This window comes from Schistocerca americana, chromosome 1 (assembly GCF_021461395.2).
Source record: "Schistocerca americana isolate TAMUIC-IGC-003095 chromosome 1, iqSchAmer2.1, whole genome shotgun sequence".
NCBI lineage: Eukaryota > Metazoa > Arthropoda > Insecta > Orthoptera > Acrididae > Schistocerca > Schistocerca americana.
The window spans coordinates 1,161,469,549-1,161,491,469 of record NC_060119.1 but is presented as its reverse complement, the minus strand read 5'-3'; the positions used below and the strand labels follow the sequence as shown (position 1 = coordinate 1,161,491,469).

General features: G+C 45.0%; 1 protein-coding gene across 1 annotated transcript in view; it reads right to left on the bottom strand.

The window, feature by feature from the left end:
• LOC124597760 (mucin-19-like) overlaps nt 1-21,921 on the bottom strand; it is a 503,731-nt gene that overhangs the window by 149,799 nt on the left and 332,011 nt on the right. Inside the window, exon 2 of the mRNA XM_047135958.1 lies at nt 3,125-3,405. Within this exon, the coding sequence (XP_046991914.1) occupies nt 3,125-3,405 (281 nt within the window). The remainder of the gene's footprint in view (nt 1-3,124; nt 3,406-21,921) is intronic.

The window sequence follows — 21,921 nt, the reverse complement described above, 5'->3', positions numbered from 1 at the left end:
AGGAAGTAAACAAAACACTCCGCGCGCGCAGCGGCGTTGACGGCCGAGCGCGGTGCGCACTGCTGCCCTGCCGAACGCAGACTTGCCAACTGAGCTACCCAAGCACGACTCACGCCCCGTCCTCACAGCTTTACTTCTGCCAGTACCTCGTCTCCTACCTTCCAAACTTTACAGAAGCTCTCCTGCGAACCTTGCAGAACTAGCACTCCTGAAAGAAGAGATATGGCGGAGACATGGCTTAGCCACAGCCTGGGGGATGTATCCAGAACGAGATTTTCACTCAGCAGCGGTAGAGCACTTGCCCGCGAAAGGCAGATGTCCCGAGTTCTAGTCTCGGTTCAGCACACCGTTTTAATCTGCCATGAAGTTTCATATCAGCGCACACTCCGCTGCAGAGTGAAAATCTCATTCTGGAAACATCCCCCAGGCTGTGGCTAAGGCATGTCTACATATTCTTTCTTTCAGGAGTGCTAGTTCTGCAAGGTTCGCAAGAGAGCTTCTGTAAAGTTTGGAAGGCAGGAGACGAGATACTGGCAGAAGTAAAGCTGTGAGGACAGGGCGTGAGTCGTGTTTGGGTAGCTCAGCCGGTAGAGCACTTGTCCGCGAAAGGCAGAGGTCCCGAGCTCGAGTCTCGGTCCGGCACACAGTTTTAATCTGCCAGGAAGTTTCAAAAAATTACACATTAACATGTTCATCAAATGTGGGTGAAATCTTATGGGACTTAACTGCTAAGGTCATCAGTCCCTAATCTTACACACTACTTAACCTAAATTACCCTAAGGACAAACACACACCCTTACCCGAGGGAGGACTCGAACCTCCGTCAGGACCAGCCGCACAGTCCTGGGCTGTAGCGCCTCAGACCGCTCGGCTAATCCCGCGCGGCACACATTAACATGATTTTATTCCTAATATCTTCTTAAGTTGGCTTCTCCGACCCCAGGTTTTTTATGTCAAATTGTTCAGTGGAGCATCCTCTACGACCTGTTATATTTTTGCACGCTCTTACGAAAACACCCTTTATGTATCCTTGCTGTACCAGTTCCACTCCCAGATGGAAGACATGGGCGTTTTAGCTCACGCAGGCTGGCGTGAGGAGGGAAGAACTATACTGACGTGAGGTCTGGAACATGACAAGGAATGAGAATTCAGAAAGCGGACGTAATTAGTTTGATAGTTAACTTTAATCCATTAATGATGAACGTCGCTCTTGACGGTACGTGATTCACAAACTAATTATAGTAACTGAATATGGCACCTTGCTAGGTCGTAGCAAATGACGTAGCTGAAGGCTATGCTAAACTGTCGTCTCTGCGAATGAGAGCCTATGTAGAGAGTGAACCATCGCTAGCAAAATCGGCTGTACAACTGGGGCGAGTGCTAGGGAGTCTCCCTAGACTAGACCTGCCGTGTGGCGGCGCTCGGTCTGCAATCACTGATAGTGGCGACACGCGGGTCCGACGTATACTAATGGACCGCGGCCGATTTAAGGGCTACCACCTAGCAAGTATGGTGTCCACCCGCTCCTTCCGCCTCCATGATTTCTACCTCACTTTCTACCTCACCATTTATGGGCGTCCTATCCACGTCACTCCTACCCTCAAATACCTTGGCCTCACACTCGACCGCCACCTCACCTGGACTCCCCATCTCCTTACCATCCAACACAAAGCTCACAACCGCCTCGGCCTCCGCCTCCTGAAACTCCTATCCGGCCGGACGTGGGGTCTGCATCCTCCCACCATCCTTCACACCTACAAATCCTTGATCCGCCCCATTTTCTGTTATGGCTGCGTTGCTTGGATTTCCGCCCCTCCCCGGTTCTTTAAAGCCCTCCAAATCCTCGAACGCCATGCGCTCCGCCTCGCCTTCCGCAGCTGCCTTCCGTCCCCCACGCGCATCCTCTACGACCTCGTCCCCTTCCCCCACCTTGTCCTTTTCCTTGAACACATCCGCACACTATATATTGTCCACCGCCTCGATCCCCCTCACCCGCTGGTGTCTCCCTTCCTCTCCACCCCCAACCAGTTGCCGCGCCTTTCCCGTTGTGTCCCACCCTCTCTCCATCTCCACACCCTTCATCTCCCTTCCCAACACAACTTCCACTGTCTAACCCTCCCGGACGATGAGCTTCGCCCTGACATCTACCCTTCCTACCAACTCTAACCCCATCTTCCTGCCTCCTCGTCAGGGCTCCCTCTCCTCACCCTCCCTTCTCCTGAGCGGCTTCCCCCTCCTACTCCCCGTCCATCTCTTGTGCCTCCTTTCAGTGTCTCTGCGCTCCCTCCTGCCCTGTCTTCCCTCTTCATCTCCTGCCCCACATGTCTCCTGCCTCTTCGTGTACCCACTGATGCCCCTCCTCTCTTCATCCCGCCGCTTCCCCTGCTGCTCCATGCTCTCCCCTCCTTTTCCATCCTCTCTGCCCTTTCCCTCGGCAGGTCCCGCCTGGCAGTTTTATTCTTCGTCGTGTGTGCTCCAAGTGGGTTTTAAGTATGTTGTTCCGGTGTGTTTTTACTACTGTGGCCGACTTTTAACGTGTGCATGTCCATCCAGTGTCTTCTCTGAGTTTTGAAGACTCGCCAACTGTGTTTTTTTAACTTTCTGGTGACTTAACTGTCCTCCATGAACGTCTCCATGTTAGTCTATTTTTTACCTCCATTTTCTCCCATTATTCTGTTTTAAGTTCCCCTTTCTCGCCTTATGTATGTAACATTTTATTCTTATTTTAAGTTGTTATGTCACTCGGCTGAAGAGCGGCGGATTGTGCCGCTGACAACCCTCCCCTGTCCATATGGGGCAGGGGAATGAAATCACAATAAAGGAAAAAAAAGTGTGGTGTCTGGCGGTGACACCACAATACTGTCATGTGTAGAATCTGAGAGGGGTTCCATCAGGCCGTGATGGAAATCAGAAGCCCATGCAAACAGTACGACATAGAGTGAAGTACAAGTGACACAGCGCACCTCACACAGTAGTGACAGCTAACTGACTTTGGCTGCAACCAGAAACAAGTGACTACCAGCCGAAGTCATCCGACTTTTGCCGACTTGTGCCGACTGCTGACTGGTGAGTTGAGCGGCCAGTGTAGTGCACCGGAGAGAGAGAGCCTGTTTTGTGTACTCACGGTGCGCGTCTCGATGTCGATGTCGGCGCTGCGCAGGCGCGCGTGCCGGCGGCGGCGCTGTCCCAGCACGGGCGTGCAGAGGAAGAAGCGCGAGCAGCGGCGGCCGTCCTCGCGGTGGCGGTCCAGCTGGCGCATCAGCGGCACGGGCGTGCGCGCCGCAGACTCGTACAGCCGGCGCACCGCGGCCGGCCGCGTCTCCGCCGAGAACAGAGCCTGCGGCGCGTCGCGGCGCGCCGCGAAGTGCGTGGTGCGCGCGCTGAAGTCGCACAGGTCGCCCTCCGCTGCAACAGCAGAGCGAGACACGCGATAGTCAGCCGAGTGCCACTTAATGCATCTACTTACAATCTAATCACACCTAGCACACAAAAACAAACATTCAGCACCAACATACAAACACAGACACACAAAACAAAGCCACACAGGCACACATGAAATTCCTTCACCAGGGAAGACGAATGGAATATTCCAGAATTTGAAACACGAACAGCTGCTAGCATGAGTTTCGTAGAAGTAGATACCTTAGGGGTTGCGAAGCAACTCAAATCGCTTCATACGGGCAAGTCTTCAGGTCCAGATTGTATACCGATTAGGTTCCTTTCAGATTACGCTGATACAACAGCTCCGTACTTAGCAATCATATACAACCGCTCGATCACCGACAGATCTGTACCTACAGATTGGAAAATTGCACCAGTGTTTAAGAAGGGTAGTAGGAGTAACCCATCGAACTACAGACCTATATCATTGACGTCGGTTTGCAGTGGGGTTTTGGAGCATATACTGTATTCAAACATTGTGAATCACCTCGAAGGGAACGATCTATTGATACGTAATCAGCATGGTTTCAGAAAACATCGTTCTTGTGCAACGCAGCTAGCTCTTTATTCGCACGAAGTAATGGCCGCTATCGACAGGGGATCTCAAGTTGATTCCGTATTTCTAGATTTCCGGAAAGCTTTTGACACCGTTCCTCACAAGCGACTTCTAATCAAGCTGCGCGCCTGTGGGGTATCGTCTCAGTTGTGCGACTGGATTCGTTATTTCCTGTCAGGAAGGTCGCAGTTCGTAGTAATAGACGGCAAATCTTCGAGTAAAACTGAAGTGATATCAGGTGTTCCCCAGGGAAGCGTCCTGGGACATCGGCTGTTCCTGATCTATATAAATGACCTGGGTGACAATCTGAGCAGTTCACTTAGGTTGTTCGCAGATGATGCTGTAATTTACCGTCTAGCAAGGTCATCCGAAGACCAGTATCAGTTGCAAAGCGATTTAGAAAAGATTGCTGTATGGTGTGGCAGGTGGCAGTTGACGCTAAATAACGAAAAGTGTGAGGTGATCCACATGAGTTCCAAAAGAAATCCGTTGGAATTCGATTACTCGATAAATAGTACAATTCTCAAGGCTGTCAATTCAACTAAGTACCTGGGTGTTAAAATTACGAACAGCTTCAGTTGGAAAGACCACATAGATAATATTGTTGGGAAGGCGAGCCAAAGGTTGCGTTTCATTGGCAGGACACTTAGAAGATGCAACAAGCCCACTAAAGAGACAGATTACACTACACTCGGTCGTCCTCTGTTAGAATATTGCTGCGCGGTGTGGGATCCTGACCAGGTGGAACTGACGGAGGACATCGAAAGGGTGCAAAAAACGGCAGCTCGATTTGCATTATCACGTAATAGGGGAGAGAGTGTGACAGATATCATACGCGAGTTGGGATGGAAGTCATTAAAGCAAAGACGTTTTTCGTCGCGGCGAGATCTATTTACGAAATTTCAGTCACCAACTTTCTCTTCCGAATGCGAAAATATTTTGTTGAGCCCAACCTACATAGGTAGGAATGATCATAAAAATAAAATAAGAGAAATCAGAGCTCGAACAGAAAGGTTTAGGTGTTCGTTTTTCCCGCGCGCTGTTCGGGAGTGGAATGGTAGAGAGATAGTATGATTATGGTTCGATGAACCCTCTGCCAAGCACTTAAATGTGAATTGCAGAGTAATCATGTAGATTTAGATGTAGATGAAAAAGAAATACCCACAACAACTAACAAATGGAACACTCCCACTTAACAACATATATATAGTTACGTTGACTGCTCCTACACGAAAAGATTTCCAACACTCTGCTGGCTCTCAGCTGAGTGTTTAGAATATACCGTTTGCTGGGAAGTTCCATCGCTATAAATCAGATGGCGCCATGTAGCGCTGATTTTCTTGCGCAAGAGCTGGCGAACCTGTTGTGACTCAAAATTGTACACGAGAAAATGTGTTAAAATATGGTTGTACAAAATCCAACGTTATCATTGAACTGCAAAGCCATCAGTGTTTCCAACTATATCACGCATGTTACTCGATTAATGCTCAATACAGACCACTGATTAGTTTTTTGTTCAAATGTATGTATCTCCCATCATACTACCATTTCTGAAATCATGTGCTGGCGTTTCTCTATTTCGGCGTTACTCTAATCATTGGTCATTGGTATTACAGATACAAAATTTATTATACAATGTCGATGCCAATGACATTGTGAAATTAAGGAATACAAGGATCCTGCAGAAGTGTCATTACTTCTGGCTCTATGCTGTTCATTTTTGGAACACAACCTACAACCAGCTTAGAGGCAGAAGTGATGACACTTTCTGCAAGACCTGACCATCATTTTGCAGGACAATGCTCAAGCACGTACAGTGCAAGCTGTTACTGATTTGTTTGACTGATGGGGCTGATAAGTGCTATACCACCTACTGCACTCCCCTGACTTAAGCTCTCATGAGTTCAACTCGATATCTGAACTGATGGAAACACTTCACGGCATTCGCTTCAGAACTGCTACAAATTCGTCGGGCAATAGACCGCACCGCTTGAACAGTCAACACAACTGGCACTGCTAAGAGTATCCGACGACTTCCACATCGCTAGCAAAATAAATAGTTGCCACTATTAAAGTTCCAACCCACACACACACACACACACACACACACACACACACACACACACACACACACACACAGATATATATTACAATTTCCTTCTGTTACATCGACAAAAGTCCCAGAATCTTTCATAAAAGATAAAGGCGAATAAAAAAATATTCACACAAAGCAAGATGCAAAACCGCATCCTTTGAGGTCACAGTCCCACTTTCAATTACAGTTACGAAGTAACAAATTTAATTTTTTGATCTTACAATGTCTGCGGATTTAACCCACTACATGTCATTAGCTGACAGTTATAGCAAATCGTACCAACAATGACGCGTTTTTGATAAATCTTCAATACGTCGGTACGCCGAGTAGATGTTCATAGCACACAAGATATAATTCGAAAAGTACTACATCTACATCTACATGGATACTCTGCAAATCATATTTAAGTGCCTGGCAGAGGGTTCATCGATCCACCTTCACAATTCTCTATTATACCAATCTAGTATAGCGCGCGGAAAGAATGAACATCTGTATCTTTGCGTACGACCTCTGATTTCCCTTATTTGATCGTGGTGATCGTTTCTCCCTATGTAGGTTGGTGTCAACAAAATATTTTCGCATTCGGAGGAGAAAGTTGGTGATTGGAATTTCGTGAGAAGATTCCGTCTCAGCGAGAAACGCCTTTCTTTTAATGATGTCCATCCCAAATCCTGCATCATTTCAGTGACACTCTCTCCCATATTTCGCGATAATACAAAACGTGCTGCCTTTCTTTGAACTTTTTCGATGCACTCCGTCAGTACTATCTGGTAAAGTATTCTCAAACAGGACGGACAAGCGTAGTGCAGGCAGTCTCCTTAGTAGGTCTGTTACATTTTCTAAGTGTCCTGCCAATAAAACGCAGCTTTTGGTTTGCCTTTACCACTAAATGGGAGAAGCTTCACCGATACGTCGTTTCCTCTCATTTTATTATAAAAAGTCGTACAAATAACTAAGCGCTTCCGAGAGATCCTCAATGTGCCTGTTCTTTGAAACAGTACGTGTTCACAATAAGTAACTTATAATATAAGAACCACGAAATATAGGCTTCGTCTGCAAACGGCGTAATCCAGTATGGTGTCTGCTTGTGGCGTAAAAGCTATTTTGCATCTCGTTGCCCACGTTCCTCTACATGAAGCAAGAATCTGATGTGTCTGATACTGCCTTTCACGCTTGGGAATATTTCGCAACGTGAAATTACACGTTCTGACGCCGAAAAACACGAGTGGTTCCTCGTCTATCTTCGTTTCCTTTCGCTTTCACGTTCCGTGTGTGGATGGCGTAAGGGTGAAGCTCCGAGGAACGTTTTCGTATGTAGCCACTATGAAGTTGAGAAAGTATCACTTTCAGCGACCATTAAAATAGCGGAATTAACTGCATGTCAATGTACTAGAAATTAACCACAGATGTACTTCTCATTAGCAACAAATGAATAGTACAATACTGGCCATTAAAACTGCTACACCACGAAGATGACGTGCTACAGACGAGAGGCGCGAAATTTAACCGACAGGAAGAAGATGCTGTGATATTCAAATTATTACCTTTTCAGAGCATTCACACAATGTTGGCACCGGTGGCGACACCTACAACTTTCTCACATGAGGAAAGTTTCCAACCGCTTTCTCATACACAAACAGCAGTTGACCGGCGTTGCCTTGTGAAACGTTGTTGTGATGCCTCGTGTAAGGAAGAGAAATGCGTACCATCACGTTTCCGACTTTGATAAAGGTCGTATTGTAGCCTATCGCGATTGCGGTTTGTCGTATCGAGACATTGCTGCTCTCGCTGGTCAAGATCCAATGACTGTTAGCAGAATATGGAAACGGTGGGTTCAGGAGGGTAATACGGAACGCCGCGCTGTATCCCAACGGCCTCGTATCAGTAGCAGTCGAGATGACGAAGGCATCTTATCCGCATGGCTGTAACGGATAGTGCAGCCACGTCTCGATCCCTGAGTCAACAGATGGAGACGTTTGCAAGACAACAACCATCTGCAGGAACAGTTCGACGACGTTTGCAGCAGCATGGACTATCAGCTCGGAGACCATGGCTGCGGTTACCCTTGACGCTGCATCACAGACAGGAGCGCCTGCGATGGTGTACTCAACGACGAACCTGGGTGCACGAATGGCAAAACGTCATTTTTTAGGATGAATCCAGGTTCTGTTTACAGCATCATGATGGTCGCATCCGTGTTTGGTGACATCGCAGTGATCGCACATTGGAAGCGTGTATTCGCCATCGCCATACTGGCGTATCATCCGGCGTGATAGTATTGGGTCACCTCGTGTTCGCACTGACGGCACTTTGAACAGTGGACGTTACATTTCAGACGTGTTACGACGCATGGCTCTACCCTTCATTCGATCCCTGCGAAACCCTACATTTCAACAGGATAATGCACGACCGCATGTTGCAGGTCCTGTACGGGCCTTTCTGGATCTGAAAATGTTCGACTGCTGCCCTGGCCAGCACGTTCTACAGATCTCTCACCAATTGAAAACGTCTGGTCAATGGTGGCCGAGAAACTGGCTCGTCACAATACGCCAGTCACTACTCTTGATGAACTGTGGTATCGTGTTGAAGGTGCATGGGCAACTGTACCTGTACACGCCATCCAAGCTCTGTTCGACTCAATGCCCAGGCGTATGAAGGCCGTTATTGTGGCCAGAGGTGGTTGTTCTGGGTAGCGATTTCTGAGGATCTATGCTCCCAAATTGCGTGAAAATGTAATCACATGTCAGTTCTAGTATAATATATTTGTTCAATGAATACCCGTTTATCATCTGCATTTCTTCTTGGTGTAGCAATTTTAATGGCCAGTAGTGTATTTACGTAACTGAGATAGCCTTCGGGCCTGTTCCCGCAAGACACTGTACAGTGGTCAGACGTTCTACAAGCGCTGTGAATCCATTAGAGCTATCACTTGCAGAGCACGATACGAGCAATACGTACGGCGCTCTGAAGCAATGAGGCAGCACTTAAGTTTACGACAAGTCTCTTTTAAAGTATGGAAGGGCATGGGGGGGACAGCTATGGCAGTGGGCAATGACAACGACGTGGAGAAGTGTGCAGGTCAGGCCAAAGCTTCTACACAGAGCCACGGGAGCAGCACGTCTCGCGGTTGCCGCTAAGGACGGCGTCGTTCCGTATTCTACGCGCCCGCTTGTCCCCGGCATTGACAAAGGGAGTGGCGGGCGGTTTACAAGCGACGCGACGGACGCACGCCGCGTCTGACATACGTAAGGGCGAGCCGACACGCCGGACGCCGCTCTGCTGCACCTCCGGAAACAGAGAGTTTACGCTCTGTTCCACCGACTTTAAGAGGCAATTCACATGAGACTGTACTTCCGGGATACGGTCCTGCTTTGCTCTTCCGTCGGAAATGTTTTTACGATGGCTGCGAAACAGTTTTGCATTAACGAAGAAGCCGCTGTACTCGCAATGCTGTAAATACTTTTAATGAATTTTTGTATAGGTAACAATTTAAGAGCAAACAGAAAAGTTATAAATCGCAATTAAAAAAAACAGACCGAAACGCAGCGGCTAAAGTAGGTACTTACAGGGAAGAATGGCCCGGGTTGAATTCTCCATATGAGAGTGCTTTGATAAGTCCCGTGAACTTCCATGAATGAATGGCACATATTTGTGGCACCTGCATGGTCGGTAAGCTTGATTATTCCAAGGGTCAGATACGGAATTTCAACGCCGTACAGCGTAGAATACATTGTTGACAGCCGTCTCAAGTGATCAGTGCATCGACTGCGATTGAAAATGGAGGAAATTGTGTTTCGTGCTGTTATTAAACATTTTCATTTGAAGGGTTGGACAGCCGCACAGATCAAAACAGAATTCGATGAAGATCATGCGGGCTCTACACCATTAAAGTTCATGTGGACTCTGCACCATCACTGAAGACCTTTTACTTTTCGATTAACAATTTTAAACATGCTCGGACAGGCACCGAAGACGAAACGCGCTCCGGCCATCCAATTGAGATCACCACAAGGGAAACCATTGACTGAATCCATGATATGATAATGCAAGACCGCCGAATAAAAAATTGTGAGAGTGCTGAGACTGTAGGCATCTCAACTGAGCTAGTGCATAATATGCTCCACGGAGAATTGGCTCTGAAGAAGCCGTATGCGAGGTGGATGCCACGATTACTCCTACCAAAAGCGCATCAGGCACTACATTTCAACACAATGTCTGGAAATGTTTGATCGCAATCCACAAGATCTTTTGCGCCGATTTGTGACTGTTGATGAAACCTGGATCCATGATTACACACCAGAGTCAAAACGGCAGTCAAAACAATGGACATAGGCTGACCACATAGATTACTGGAAAAAGGCATAACCATAATTAGACCCTATTATACTTCACTACTGGATCATTTAAACTTGCGTTGGTTGAAAGGAGACGAAGGTTGAGACGAAAAAAAGTACTCTTTCGAAGGATAATGCACCACGCTAAACATCAGCGATAAAAACGGCGGAAGTGTATGTAGTGGTCTTTGAATTGAGTCTTCATCCACTCTATTCACCAGACTTAGCCCCAAGTGACCTCTTCCTGTTCCCTAACTTGCAAATTTGGCTTGCTCGGTAAAAGTTTCCATCAAACAAGGAATTGATAGCTGAAGTCTACATTTTGCAGAGTTTGACAGAAGCTATTTTTCTGATGGGATGAAAGAGCTGGAGGATCGCTGGACCAAGTGCATATCGTCAAACGAGGCTATGCTGAGAAGTAAGGTGAACTGTTTACGCAACTTCTTATATCACTCTTGTCTAGCCACCCTCGTATTATTGTGTAGCTCTATTCTTGTTCTAATTGTTGTTGTAGTTGTTGTAGTTGTTGTCTTCAGCCCGAAGACCGCTTCGACGCAACTGTCCATTCAGCTCTATCCTGTGTATGCGTCTTAATCTCTAATTACTGCCTCTGTCTAGCCCTCCAATCCCCTCCCCCCTCTTTTTCACAGTTAACTCCATTACCAAACTGATTATCCCTTGATGTGTCACGACGTATTTTATCAGCCGATCCCTTCTTTTAGCCAAGCTGTGCCACAGATTTTCTTTTTTCACAATGCGATTCAATACCTCCTCATTAGTTATTCGATCTGCTCATCTAATCTTTAACATTTCTCTGCAGTATCACATTTCAAAAGCTTCTATTATCTCCTTGTGTGAACTGTTTATCATCCGTGTTTCACCTTCAGAAAAGACTTCCTAACATTTAAATTTATTCATTACTTAGTTTTGCTGCTCTTGCATTAGGCGTGTTTACCTATGAAGATTATTGGATGTGAGATCCGCCTGTTATGCAGACATCATTGTTTCATATGGACCCTAATATTTTTCAGCACCATTGTTACATCCTCAGTGGGCTGTTTTTATTTAAATCTGTCAAATGTGAAAATTTTATGAAATAATCTACGAAAATGAGGCCTAAAAGAGTTTTTGTGTGTTGTTATCATTAGCTTAATACTACATTATGTGGTTATGCAGGAGCCTCTGTACATTATCATGCACCGGTAGCTTGTCATCTGCGACTAAATCATGATAATGTGAATTTGGTTGGCGAGTTAAGACATCACTTTACATTAAAACGTAATTTTGCAGTGTGAAGATTTTCGCAACTGTATTTGGGGTTACTCACATTTAGCTCTCGCAATTTTTTTTTCATCTGCATCCCATGTTATGAGTCATTGAGAAGCACCCACAAAGAGTACACATATTTTATAGAACTTCCTTTGTTAATAACACCGATCAAACTTTGCCAAACACAGTGTAAATAATGTTGTTGTTGTGTATCCAGCCTCAGTTGTTGTTTACTTGTTCTCGAGTGAGTTTGGCGCCAACTTGAGAACTAGGTCACGCCCTAGTGTTGTCTAGTCAGTTAGGTAGCAGCTCTTCTTTGAGCCTATTCTGCTTTACTCGATAATTCACTAGAATAGTTTTTAGACTGCTAAGCATGATTGAGGAATCGGCCACGTATGTGGCTGGTAAGCAATTTCATTGGTGCATCAGTTATACTCTCTTACGAGTCTTCCAAAAGTAAATTTACGTATTCCGCTGACTTTAAACTATTCAGGCCAGATACTGCTAAATATACGATGACATATAAGCGATTTACAGGGCACCTGACAATGTTGACAGTTAGTGGTCGGACTTCAAGTCGAATGTTTATAATTATAAAATTATCCTGCAGTTTGCAACAGTCCTCGAAGGATGCTGACTTCCCTGAGAATAACTTTGCTGTCTGTGAACAACCTAAGGTAGCTACCGATGTTATTTACCACCCAGTTATAATTTTTATGAGGTTTCTCTATAAAACAGCACACGAATATCGCTATCATTTCTAGTTCGAGACATGAAAGATAGTTTTTCCGATTACAGTACAATCGGAGAGAACTATTCCTTCGATAAAAATAGCTATATGAATGAAACGTTAAATATCGTTGTCAGTCTGTTCTACCAGATGAGTACTCAGTCTTAAAACACGATATTCATTCATTTGCCCAAAACTGCGTATGACTGTTTGGACGCCGAATAGCTTTGGGATATTCAGATAAAATATTTGTATGAATTCGGCACATCGTTTCGCAGACTACTTATTATTTCAACAACTGTCAGCCCTCCGTAACGAACGCCGTTGTGCAGTGCTGCAGCAGCTGGAACTACAGGCTCCAGTCTCAAACGAGTCGTGTCCGCCGTCCGCCGAGGACCGTTGTAAATCCTGGAGCTGGAGGCGTACCCTCAAGGTCGCCGGCGTGACGTCACCGGAAGTGGGCGACCGCCGCAACCTGTCTGGGCGTCCGTTGGTGTGTGTGTGTGTGTGTGTGTGTGTGTGTGTGTGTGTGTGTGTCAGAGAGAGAGGGAGAGGGAGAGAGAGGACAGGAAGAGAAGAACGCGAGCTAATATTATTCGAAGGAGCAACCATTACTGCCGCCAGACGATACAAGCTTTGCATACTCCATGAGGGAAACTAACTGCCAATGGGAGTTAATGAGGCTGTCGTATACATTGTTAGATGAGGAACATCGAAGCTAATTCGAGAAACATTCGTTTGTTTGAAAGGATCGTCCCACGTAAGCAACTGTCCCCAGCTTGCGAACACTGGCATTACTTTCTATGATGTTAGGGGAGTTTTACGGAAAGTTTCACTGCGATTGCTGTAATGAATTAGATCGCTGTACCTCTTCCCACGTGCTACTGGATCATTTAAAGAGCATGAAAAACCAGTTAATTTTATATATCAGTAGTTAAAATTAATTGTTAAGGCTTTCGTGGACAGACTGCCTCTTGGCTTCTCCCTCCATTGCAGGTCCACCACCAGCAATGTAGGGTGAAGCTTTGACATGTGCCAACCACTCGCGCCGGCGAAAGGTCAGAAAAATCATCAATCAAACGTCGGCCGAAGAGTCCCTGACAGAAGCCAACAAGCAATTTGTCAATTAAAAAAAGTTTGGACGTATCCTCTGCAATGACTTCAGAGTGTAGATATAGCTATAGATAATGAAGCATAACATTAGCTGTGATGTTGTAACTGGCTGATAGATCCTGTTTCTGTTGTTTTCTTTTGAGAAGAGCTCGATGCACTTTGGTTGTCAAACGAGCAACTAGGTATTCCATGTCCAAGTATTTATGAGCGCCAGCCAGCCGGTGTGACCGTGCGGTTCTAGGCGCTTCAGTCTGGAACCGCTTGACCGCTACGGTCGCAGGTTCGAATCCTGCCTCGGGCATGGATGTGTGTGATGTCCTTAGGTTAGTTAGGTTTAAGTAGTTCTAAGCTCTAGGGGACTGATGACCACAGATGTTAAGTGCCTTAGTGCTCAGAGCCATTTGAACCATTTATGAGCGTCAGAGTCGTACTGTATCTATAACGCTTTACTGAGCAGGATGGCGCCCTGGTACAGACAATTGACTCCTGTTTTTGCAGGAAACACACGATGTTTCTGTTTAATTCGGTCCATGGATTCGAGGATACTGCACGTGAAGAGCGCGATCTGGGAGTGGCATGATTTCTTTTTGACGCATACAAAGACTTTTTCTAATGACTTAACGCTGTTATGCTATACAAAGATACTGCTAATACCTGCATAAATTCAGAGACGCGTGGGGGAAACTAGAATCACTTAGTCACAAACTTTTCTTTTTGTTTATTATCTCTGTTTTTTCTTTCTCTGGCAAGATGAAAGATACAGCTAAGATGCTGGGTATATGAAATCTTACGGGTTATCGCTCAGTTTTACGGAAAGTATTCTCCGGGAGTGGCCACTTACTTATCTTGCATTCGTCGCGAATCTCTCGCCCAGCGCGAAGTTAAAAAAGGGCAAAAGAACGGACCCGAAAAATTACAGACCGATACCCTTAAATGAGTTTGCTCCAGAATTCTTGAAGATGTTCTCAATTTGAACATAACAAATGAACATACTTTTAGAGAACATAGCTCGTGCGAAAATAACCTTGCCCTTTGTCGCAGGATATCTTGTCAACAATGGGTGAAGGGCAACATGCAGATTCCATATTCCTAGATTTCCGGAAAGCGTTTGACATTGTACTCCACTGCAGACTTAAAATACAAGCATATGCAATACGTTCCCAGGTGTGAGCGTGGCTCGAAGATGTCTTAAGTAATAAAATAATTAATAGATTAATAGAACCTATGAAGTAATAGTACGTTGTCCCGAATGTATGATAGGATCGCTCTTGTTCTATATCTACTTGCAGTGGATACGGTGAGCACCAATCTGCGACTATTTGCTGATAGTACGATGGTGTACGGGAAAGTGTCTAAGAGTAACGGTAGAATTTCAATTTTTTATTTTTACGGTGATGTATTTCCTTTTTGGAGCTGAATGAAAGGCAATTTGTTTTGCGCCAAACGTGTTTCGCTTCTTTTTTTTGCGAAGCACCTTCAGTGGCCTGTAATACATATTTGTTTCACGTATTACTAATTACGATGTACGAATATTCATTTCAAGTATGTTATTACAGTATATATTTTTTCTTGTTATTCTCTTGTTTTTAAAGGTGAGAAACAACGTTCGTACAACAAGTTTGCCGGCCGTAGTGCCCGAGCGGTTCTAGGCGCTACAGTCTGGAACCGCGCGACCGCAACGGTCGCAGGTTCGAATCCTGCCTCGGGCATGGATGTGTGTGATGTCCTTAGGTTAGTTAGGTTTAAGTAGTTCTAAGTTCTAGGGGACTGGTGACCTCAGAAGTTAAGTCTCATAGTGCTCAGAGCCATTCGAACAACAAGTTTCGTGAGGTTAAATTACCAGTTGTCGTTACTTACGAGCTGTGATGTTGTTACTCCATGAGTGACGTTCTGGATTTGTATTTAGCTCGTCTGCATACTGCAGATAGCCGATTTTCGCCGTTTTTTCGCTAGATAAACATTTGAATGCTTCACTACAGTTGTCACTGTGTGTTCATTGTGTGTGTTTACAGTCTGTAGTGTTGCAACTGTCGCTGTGTGTTTATCATTCCTCTATTGTTTGGGTTGTAGCGTCTATATGTACTTTTGTATTTGTTTGTTCTTTATGTATGTGCGTGTTACTTTGCGAAAGATTCCCCCCCCCCCCCCCCCCTCTCTCTCTCTCTCTCTCTCTCTCTCTCTCTCTCTCTCTCTCTCTCTCTGTGTGTGTGTGTGTGTGTGTGTGTGTGTGTGTGTGTGTGTGTTGTTACCTAATACATCAGTCTGTTATTGTTTTAGTGGCTACTATGACCAGATTATACTGATTTACTCCCTCATTACTTTTTTGTTCACTGCATTTCTATTTGAAATGCCAGGTAGCTCAAAAATGACAGGTAAGATGAAATTTTCTGATGGGTAAAAACCAAACGTTTCGATTCGGTTCCCGTCACGAAACTAAATTATTTTCGAAAGATCTTACTATTATCACAATCATGTAAGTCTGTAATATTGAATATACGTTACCAATAATAACTTTTTCTAATTAGTACGATTAACGTGGTGGAGGTTGCAGGTTGCTCACGTAGTCCACCCACTACACACATAAGTTGTGCTTTGTCCCGTACACAGCTGATGTTAAAGTGAGACATATACTGTGCCTAACAAATGCTGCATATCTCAAGAAACATCTTCCCCAAGTTGTAGATAGTACCTGCAGTAGTACAGAAAGTGCTTCATTACTCGCTTCGAAAGAGATAAATGAATTAATTGACAGCACGACACAGCACTAACTGCATAGTGCCGTACGCAGTATTCTTCTTCTTCTTCTTTCTTTCTTTCTTCGTTTGGGCCATCTAAGGACCACGCACCAATTTCATTGCTTCTTTCTTTGTTGTTGTTTATTTTACCTCCAGTATCCCTTCATCTTTTCACTATGTATCCTTTTTCTCTCCTCGGACCATTTTGACCCTGTCTTCTTCTCCCTCTTATTACTACTACTACTATTAGACATAAAGCATTAAGAGCCAGTTCAGAAGTAAGGAGTGCAGCAGCAGTAATCAAGTCATTTACGAATAGTGAGTCTAGTGCACACATCTTAACATGGTTAATTTTAAAAGGAATTGCAGTGTGCAGGTCAAGCAAGTGACGAAATGTAAAGGAGTAATGCAGCGGAAATATGTTTGTAAAAAGTGTCTATCCGCACTGTGGATTGTCAGCTTTCTTATCTACATCTACATGAATATCCTGAAAATCACATTCAAGTGCCTGGCAGAGGGTTCATCGAACCACCTACACAATTCTCTATTACTCCAATCTCGTATAGCGCGCTGAAAGAACTAACACGAATATCTTTCCGTACGAGCTCTGATTTCCCTTATTTCATAATGGTGATCATTTCTTCCTATATGCGTCGGTGTCAACAAAATATTTTCGCATTCAGAGGAGAAAGTTGGTGATTCGGATTTCGTGAGAAGATTCCATCGCAACGAAAAACGCCTGTCGTTTAATGATGTCCAACCCAAATTCTGTACCATTTCGGTGACACTCTCTCCCATATCTCGCGATAATACAAAACGTGCTGCCCTTCTTTGAACTTTTTCGATGTACTCGGTCAGTCCTATCTCGTAAGGATCCCACATCGCGCAGCAATATTCTAAAGCACACGTGGATGACCTCATACTTTTCCTTGTTTAGGGTCAATTGCCAATTTCCGCACTATACACAAATCTTTTCTAAATCGTTTTGCAATTTGTTTTGATCTTGTGATGACTTTACTAGTCGATAAACGACAGCGTCATCTGCAAACAACATAAAACGGCTGCTCAGATTGTCTCCCAAATCGTTTGGGACTAGAGATTGGAACTAAGAAACAGGGAAAGAAGCCTACTAGCATCTTCTTCAGAAACTGTCAACAAAAGGCTGTCGCCGGCCGGTGTGGCCAAGCGGTTCTAGGCGCTTCAGTCTGGAACCGCGCGACCGCTACGGTCGCAGGTTCGAATCCTGCCTTGGGCATGGATGTGTGTGATGTCCTTAGATTAGTTAGGTTTAAGTAGTTCTAAGTTCTTGGGGCTGATGACCTCAGATTTTAAGTCCCATAGTGCTCAGAGCCATTTGAACCAATTCGTTTATATAGATAAGGAACAGCAAAGGGCCGATACACTACCTTGGGGAACGCCAGAAATCACTTCTGTTTTACTCGATGACTTTTCGTCAATTACTGCGAACTGTGATCTCTCTGACAGGAAGTCACAAATCCAGTCACATAACTGAGACGATATTCCATAAGCACGCAATTTCACTACGAGCCGCTTGTGCGGTACAGTGTCAAAAGCCTTCCGGAAATCCAGGAATACGGAATCGATCTGAAATCCCTTGTCAATAGCACGCAGCACTTCATGTGAATAAAGAGCTAGTTGTGTTTAACAGGAACGATGTTTTCTAAACCCACGACCGCTTTCTTCGAGGTAATTCATAATGTTCGAACACAATATATGTTCCAGAATCCTGCTGCGTATCGACGTTAACGATATGGGCCTGTAATTTAGTGGATTACTCCTACTACCTTTCTTGAATATTGGTGTGACCTATGCAACTTTCCAGTCTTTGGGTACGGATCTTTCGTCGAGCGAACGGTTGTATATGAATGTCAAGTATGGAGCTAATGCATCAGCATACTCTGAAAGGAACCCAATTGGTATACAGTCTGGACCAGAAGACTTGCTTTTATTAAGTGATTTAAGTTGCTTCACCACTCTGAGGATATTTACTTCTAAATTGTACCTTTCTCATGTTGACAGCTGTACTTGATTCGAATTCTTGAATATTTACTTCGTCTTCAGGAGGAATGGTATAAGAACGTTCGGGAACCACTGGACCAGAGTGACCCCTGGCAGTAGCGGGCAGGGCGGCACGTGTGTGCTGCAGCTACACGATACGTGCCGTCATCGGCCGGTGTACACACGCGCGCACGAGCTGCTGTGCTCCATTGTTCCGAGCCGGGTGTCTGAACGAAGGGGGGGCGACCTCTGGAATGAGGTCACCGGGGTCGGAGGTCCCCGGCTGGGCGCCGCCGCATTCAGGAACTCGTGTAAGGGCGACGACGTCTGCCGGAGATACTCCGTAGCCAGGAAAGAGGTCACCGACTTCCGCTAGCGCGCAACTGACTCCACGCCACTGATGAGGTACTAGCGACGCGTGGTGACACTGGATTTATTTCAGCGCTGCAGACCTGTTCTATAAGCTGCACTATACCACGGCGCTGCTCCCAAATTATAACAAAAATGTTTCTTCACCTCAGTCAGATCCATCAGTTGCAATGCTCATCACCATACACCATCGTAATCACCACCACCCCATCATCATCATCATCATCATCATCATCACCACCACCACCACCACCACCACATCATCATCATCATCATCATCATCATCATCATCATCATCATCATCATCATCATCATCATCATCAAATTATCATTATCTTATTTTTCGTTGGTCATTTGTTATCCAGCGCTGGAGGCACTCCTGCTCTAGATTTTTCCCGTGCATTGTTTGTTTATTAATACTGACAGGATTAGTGCAATCAGGCCCTCTCTTACATCTGACCAGTCATTCCACATATTTTACGTTATTACGACACATCTATCCTGGAATCCGTGCCAGTTGCAGACAGCCTATCTAACAGCTTGCGAGAGCAACAAAAATTTGATTTCCAAAATTTCGTGTAATTATTGGCAGAAGCCGGCCGCTGTGGCCGAGCGGTTCTAGGCGCTACAGTCTGGATCCGCGCGACCGCTACGGTCGCAGGTTCGAATCCTGCCTCGGACATGGATGTGTGTGATGTCCTTAGGTTAGTTAGGTTTAAGTAGTTCTAAGTTCTAGGGGACTGATAACCTCAGAAGTTAAGTCCCATAGTGCTCAGAGCCATTTTTTATTGGCAGAATTCAAAATGCTGTCATACCCAGCTCATTAAGAGGTATAATCTTATGTTAAAAGTTTCGTACAAACGGACAAGTATTATAGTTAGAAACTGTGTATTTTCTTGGGACAGTGTGACTGACGGCGCGCGAATATCCAGACTTTATTCATCCAGTATTTGAGAATGAGGGCACTAACGAACTTCCCACAAACTTTACACACAATTTCAAATTTTTACGAAACTTTTTTCCTCGCTAACACCCCCTACAAAATGGTGAAAGAAAAGAAGTTCAGCCGGCCGAAGTGGCCGTGCGGTTAAAGGCGCTGCAGTCTGGAACCGCAAGACCGCTACGGTCGCAGGTTCGAATCCTGCCTCGGGCATGGATGTTTGTGATGTCCTTAGGTTAGTTAGGTTTAACTAGTTCTAAGTTCTAGGGGACTAATGACCTCAGCAGTTGAGTCCCATAGTGCTCAGAGCCATTTGAACCAAAGAAGTTCATCGTTTTCTACATTTTCGCTATTCATGCTGTTTACTTCAGCATCAGATATGACGTTATAGTTTATCACTTCTTTACTACCAACTGTATTCGCAACGCCGGCCGGGGTGGCTCAGCGGTTCTAGGCGCTACAGTCTGGAACCGCGCGACCGCTACGGTCGCAGGTTCGAATCCTGCCTCGGGCATGAATGTAAGTTCTAGGGGATTGATGACCTCAGAAGTTAAATCCCATAGTGCTCAAAGCCATTTGAACCATTTGTATTCGCAACGCTGTTTGCAGACAATATCCACATACACCACTGAACGTACCTGCAAAATTAGAAAATTGTAGGACTCACAGTTCAGGAATTATGAAGTCATAAATATAGAGATGCGTGAAAAACTTGCTTCTGCTAGAAGCGGAGCGTAAATTACCCACACTATTCTCTTCCAGTGTTTCAGAATAAGAGCACGTACCAACGATGAAGCAACTTTAACCATAATTTCAAGCCTTTTTTAAACATTTTAACGCTTACATCCTTAACGTCAACATTTTAACTCATTTGTAAATCAATCAGACGTCTGAAGCTGTTTTATGCATGTCAGTTCTTTAAAGAATCGGGGGTTTACTGGTATGTTATAAGAAGTGTTACATTTAATATGGGATACAAGACTCAGAAATAATTATAACATAAATGATGGGAACTAGTTAAATAAACCACAGGGTTTGTACAAGGTCTCCATAACGTCCCACTATCAATTAAGAAAATCATAACTTCCAAACAGAGATAGAGCATCGTCTTTTTTAACGATATTTATTGAAAATAACTTTACAAATTAAAGTGCATAATGAATCAGAGCAAACGATTTACATTCAGAATTATAATTTTCCCTTGTGATGTATCTATCAAAGTCTTTTTTTCTGTTGTGTAGAATTTCTGTGTGCCACGCCCCTCTCGCGGTTCTTAGAACATATTATAGTTCTGCCCATGTAACTGTCACCATCGCACCATCAACAGCTCTGATTGCTCCATTGTTTCGTACACGAAGGGTAATAGCGTCATAGACTGGTACCGTGTACAAGCGATCGTTGACGTAACCCCACAAAAAGAAGAATAATGGCGTCACATCGCGAGAGCGCAGAGCCACGCGATGGGACCATCAAACACACTGCCTGTCTCCCTGTATGAAGTTTCTGAACTACTTCATCATGCTTGTTTTTGCCGGTGGTGTTTTCCCGCACTGGCGTCGATAATTCCGCAGTAATGTTGTTGCAGATTTGGATTCTGCATACCAAATGACGTACTGCGCCTTATTGACATTTGATAAACGTTTTACAACAAACCAGAACACTGTGTATCTAATAGTTTCCGAGCTATGGTTTGTGAATGATAGCGGGTCTTTATGGACACCCTGTATTGCGTCTACAAGTATATTCTGCATTTCACTGTATACCGTATGGCGGAGCGTACATCGTACCAGTATTACCGATTTTCTTTTCTATCCCGTTCGCGTATTTAGAGAGCGAAAGTGACTGTCTATATGGCTTCGTACGCGTCTGTTCCCTCTTATCTTACTGCGTAATCCCTAAGCAAGAACCGAGCGAGGTGGCACAGTGGTTAGCACGCAGGACTCACTTTCGGAAGGACGACGGTTCAAACCCGCGTCCGGCCATCCTGATTTAGGTTTCCCGTTATTTCTCTAAATCTCTTCAGGCAAATGCCGGGACTGTTCCTTAGAAAGGGCACGGCCGGCTTCCTTACCCATCCTTCCCTCATACTAAGGGACCGAAGATGTTCGGTTCTCCCCTCCCCCGAATCAACCAACCATTCTAAGCGATATATACGATGGGTGAAGCATATGGTCTCACACTGCTCCTCGAATAAAAGGTCTCTAAACTTAACCAACAGGATGTGAATTTTAAAATTTTCCCGGCGAACTGGATGTCCAACATATTTTGGGCTTGCAGCCGGTCGTCATTTAATTAATTCACTGGACGATATTTCGACTAG